General features: G+C 54.9%; 1 protein-coding gene across 1 annotated transcript in view; it reads right to left on the bottom strand.

The window, feature by feature from the left end:
* Positions 1-3,001, bottom strand: part of B4GALT5 (beta-1,4-galactosyltransferase 5) — a 9,745-nt gene extending 6,744 nt beyond the window's left edge. Inside the window, exons 1-2 of the mRNA XM_031059116.1 lie at positions 2,869-3,001; positions 329-442 (exon numbers count right to left, since the gene is read on the bottom strand). Coding sequence (XP_030914976.1) covers positions 329-442; positions 2,869-2,986 — 232 coding nt within the window. The 5' untranslated portion in view covers positions 2,987-3,001. The remainder of the gene's footprint in view (positions 1-328; positions 443-2,868) is intronic.
* Positions 3,002-4,791: the final 1,790 nt, after the last annotated feature.

The raw sequence follows: 4,791 nt of genomic DNA, 5'->3' as shown, positions 1-4,791 counted from the left end.
CGCCGCCCCGCCGCCACTGCCCCTGGGAAAGGGCTGGCAGAGCCTTTCCACCGGCTCCCAGCACACAATCCCTCTTTTGTTTGTGTTTGCCAGGCAATGGGCTCCTACTTCAGCGGGGAGACATGCCTCCAGCACAGCAGGGATTAATTCCTGAGGGTGGGTAAACAATGATTTCCCAGGAGGGAGCTGGCTCTGAACAGTGCTCCCATTCATCCCTAGGTGCCTGGCAGGGAAAGGTGCAATGGTGGTGAGACTGGGAACGCCACTGCGTGCCCTCCAAAGCCACGGGCAGCAGGAGAGGGGCACGGGGCGACAGGATGCCACTCACTCATAGAAGGGAGCCTCTCAGGACAGGTATTGTTGGGGAAGTAGGTAAAGTCTTCAGGAAGAAACGTTGTGGCTTGCAGAAAGGTGTCATTGTGACTCAGATCAAGAGGATAATCTGGGGAAAAAAAAAAAAAAAAAAAAAAGAGAAGCTTTCACCAGAGCTATGGATCTGTTATTTCCAGCCACCTCCCCATGCTACCGTGAGCAGACTCCAAAGTCAACCTCAGCTGAGGATGTCCCCAGTGGAATGTGCACTAGCTTTGCAACCCAGCTGGGTGCTCATCCCCATCCTGGGACAGGTGCCTGCAGGAGCCCCAGCAGCCTTAGCACCACACCAAAGAAACCTTTCCATTTTCTGGCCAAAGGAGGAATTTTGATCATCATTTTGGGACAGCACGAGGGGATGTGCTCCTCCAGCAGGTCCTTTCCCAACAGGAGAGAGGCAACCCCCAGGCAAGTCCCAATGCCAGCTAGGACTGCCAGCGCAGTATCCTACACAGGGCAATCCTGCCTGGAATCCTCCTCAAAGGATCAATAAAAACTCTCACATTACACACAGACTTCCCTCTGCTTCCTGCCGGGCAAGATCAGAGGAGCCCCCGAGCTCCCCATTCCCCTGTAACACCCTTGAACCTCCCGGGCAGCCCCCAGCCTGCTGCCCCTGAGGATGTCTCAGGGTTTTCCACCTGAACAAGCCGTTTGCTGTGGGTGCTGGTATGTAACATCATGTCAGCAACGTTGTTTATTCACTCGAGTAAACAGTATCCAAACCATCTCAAAACTCAAGATGGGCTGTACACAGAACCTAAGGGCTTCTCAAGTAGGATAGATGTTATTTTGGATGCTTGATACTGTTCCAAATTTCCAGAAGCAATTTTCCCTGTAAACTCCCATTACCAGAGCACGCCCGCAGTACTCAGCCCAGGTCCCTGCCCACAGTGAAGCTCAACTGCTCTGTTTTGCACCAAGGGCTGCCTTTTTTGCTGGGTTTCCTCTCACAGTGGTCACAGGGCCTCTCTGCCCACAGCAGTGAGGGGACAACGCGCTCCCCAGGCAGTGACGCCCACCCAGGCACCCAAAATCCGTCAGGGAGGGAGGGTTCTGAGCCCAGTGTTAGTGCATCCGTGTGGCCACAGCACCAAGTGCCTTCCAGACGTCACCACCACCCATCCTGCGCCCGCCCTGACCTGCCTGCCAGGGAAGGTCGCCCACGGACGGCGCACAGCGCTCGTACGTGCTAAAACTGTCCTTGTGGCTGGGGCTCCTGGGGAGGGACAGCATCCTCACGTGCCTGCGCAGCTGGGACTGACTGGGATGAGGTTCAAGCAAACCCCATATGGCAGCAGCTGCTCTGGTGTCACTGGCACTGTGGTCACCAGCTCCCTGCCCGCTGCAGGGGGACACAGGTTCCCGGATCACCTGATGCCCCCAGGCCACAGCCCCAGCAGGATGAAAGCTCTCACCACCTCCAGCAGCAGCAATGGAGCATCTAACCCTCCTGTCTTCAGGGGATCAGCCACTTCCTCACCCTGCCTCTGCTTTACTCGATGTTTCCAGTCTTAAAAATAGCCTGGAGTGGCTGACTTGGTGCAGCACAGGGGTGACCTGGGGTGTTCATCTCCCCCTAAGTCGATAATTCCCCTCCCGTGCCATCCCCAGCCAGGGCACAGCTGAACTGGTGGCTGCACCTCAGCAGGCTGGGCACCAGGACACGGCTCATACTCCTGCTAATGAGAAAATGATCCTGCCTTGTAAAACTCTGTCAGCCCCTGCTGCTGAGCCCCGGCGGGCGAGGAGCCGCGCTCCCCACGCCGGCCTGGTGCCAACAGCCCTGGCGTGTGGGGACGTGCCAGCAGGGAGGGGACAGGCTGGTGTCACCTGCCCAGCAGCAGTGCCTCGCACACAGCCCGGGCAGCTCTGCCCCACACGGAGCACAGCTCAGAGCCCCACTGCTCCTGTGTGAGGATGATGAGGGGCTGGGAGGGCGAGCCGGCGCTCCGCTCCCCACATCCTGCCCAGAGTCCAGCAGATTATTTGTGGCAGATCTCCAGCCAAGTCAGCTCGGTTCATACTCGCACGGGAAGAGTGAAGCTCACGGGCACAGGCTCCTCCACGTGCCCAGAGCCAGGGCTCTGCGCAGGCGCACGCCTGGGAAGGTATTTTTTAAATATGAAACCTGATCCTTGCACTGAATTTGAAAGTGTTTACCCTCAGACTGGTTGAAGCTACAAGTTGAATTCCTGGAAAGCAAAGAGGTTTTCAGCTCAAATCCCATCACTTCAGACCTTTCAAGATTTTCACCCCGTATATGTTAGAAGCATTTGAACTTTACATATATAAATATAATTTTTATATTTTGACAGTATTTATATATATATATGATATTTATATGTTACATATATATTTTATATTTAAAAATAAAAGCTGCAGACAATTAATCAAAGCTTCTACCCTGCATTTACCAGTGTAAATTAATGCCTTCAACTTAATTTTCAATGAGAATGGGACCTTGAATTAAAATTACAGTTATTCAAGAAGTACCTGAGTCATTCACGCTGCTGTTCCTCTTGGCATAGGCACTGCGGACCACCTGCTCGTACACCTGAGCTCCTATAGTTCGCATGTTCTCACGGATCATGATGCCTTGGGCTTGCATCATGAAGAGGTAGGTGTTCACTGCAAGGAGGAAGAAAAAGGAATATTTCCATCAGCATCAGCTTTTGCAGGGAAAAGAAATCAGGATCTTTTGGAAGCACTCGCAGCCTCCTGCTTGATTTTGGCTGCCAAGCCAGAAGGATCCCTGGGCTGCACGTGCTGCAGCAGAGCAGGGAAGGGCAGGGAATCGGGCAGTGGAGGCGTAGGGCACGTGTGGGAACCCAGCTGGTGACAAGGGGGATGCACCCAGCCAAACCTGACTGCCAGGCTGTGAGACAGCACTGCAGCTTAACCAACAGCACCTTTGGCTGCTTAATTAGGGAGGTTTAATTAGGAAATATCATTATAACAGGAAACCCAGCTGTGTGCCTGGAGAAGGGCAGCTGTTCCAGACTGCAGCACCGAGGGCTGGCACCTGCCTGGCAGAGGCACCACAAAAAGCATCCCCACACCAGGCTCTGAGCCCCCAGCATGTCACACCCCTGGGCAGGCTGCAGCACAAACCCGGCGTCCCCAGGGCAGCTCCCCAGCCACGTTTCTTCCCCCTCTCCTCTCCTGCTGACCCCGTGCCCTGGCACAGCTCAGGCTGAGCCTGATTAGGTTTCAGTTTAAGCTGACACCCAGCTGGCAGCACCAGGCCCCAAAGCAAACAGCAGCAAGCACAGCCCTGTGTCCCCAGCAGCTCCCATGGCACAGCAGGACAGACACCCACGGGGGCAGCAGGACAGCCACAGTGCACAGCACCCCCGCCAGCTTCACTGTGCCAGCCACAGCCCTCTTGGTGGAGTTTGAGGCTTAAGAATGAAGTGGAAAACAAAGAAAATCTTGACATGAAGATACTGAGAAGGGGCAACCTAGAAGGCCTATTCTGCACTAGTAATTAAAAAACCAGGTCAAAAGACACTCCAGGAGAGATAAAGAGGGCACTGGGCCAAGGAAACGACAGAGACCCTGCTCAGAGGAGGGCAGTAGCTGATGCAATGTCACCAGGAAACACCTGTACCAGACAGGTCATTTGTACAGCAGGCATATCACAGCCTGAAACCAGCAGCTACCAGCGCCAGGAAGGCACAGCCATGGCTGGAGTCACCGGGAGCACAGGTTGGATGTGGCAATGCCACCGGAGAGCGGGGTCCCCACCCCGGGGTACACACCCTGCACCCCACAGCCTCCCCCCTTCTGCACCCACACACTCAGGTGGCTCCAGAAAGGCTGCCCAGATACATTTCCCAATCCCAAATGTATTTTGTTCTCACACAGTAAAGTAAATATTTGAAAGGGGGATGGAGCCCCACGTCATGCCCAGTCTGTCTCTGAGCCATAGGGAATCACTGGATTTTCAGAAAGAAGGGGGTCAACTGCATTAAGTACTTGGCAACTAAATGTCTTGAAATGCAATTTTGATTGTCCATTTCCAACCCCGCCCTTCCCACATGTGTACTCTTTGCAGTTGGGGCAGTGATGGCCCCTTAAGCCAGTGGTTACACAGCAATGAGCAGGAGCTGCCTCAGACAAAGCTCAAACCCTCTTGGCTCAGCCACCTGTTCTGGGGCCAGCTCTGCAACCAGAGTGACCGCCAGGTCAGCTGGTGGCAGCTACAGCTTAAACCAGAGTGAGCTCTGGAGCAGTTTCTCAGCAAGGCCCAGCCACAGCCCTGCCTCGGGTGTGCCACGTTAAGGGTTGGTGCTTGGGGCACCTGGTCCCCAAGGCCACGTCCTGCCCAGTGACAGCAGCCACCCTGCTGCTGGCACCAGGCCCTACCAGGAGGCAGCAGCAAGTAGGGCACGCAGCCACGGGCACCGCATCCCT

This window comes from Geospiza fortis, unplaced genomic scaffold, assembly GCF_000277835.1.
Source record: "Geospiza fortis unplaced genomic scaffold, GeoFor_1.0 scaffold361, whole genome shotgun sequence".
Lineage (NCBI taxonomy): Eukaryota > Metazoa > Chordata > Aves > Passeriformes > Thraupidae > Geospiza > Geospiza fortis.
This window is presented reverse-complemented; position numbering and strand designations above follow the sequence as displayed.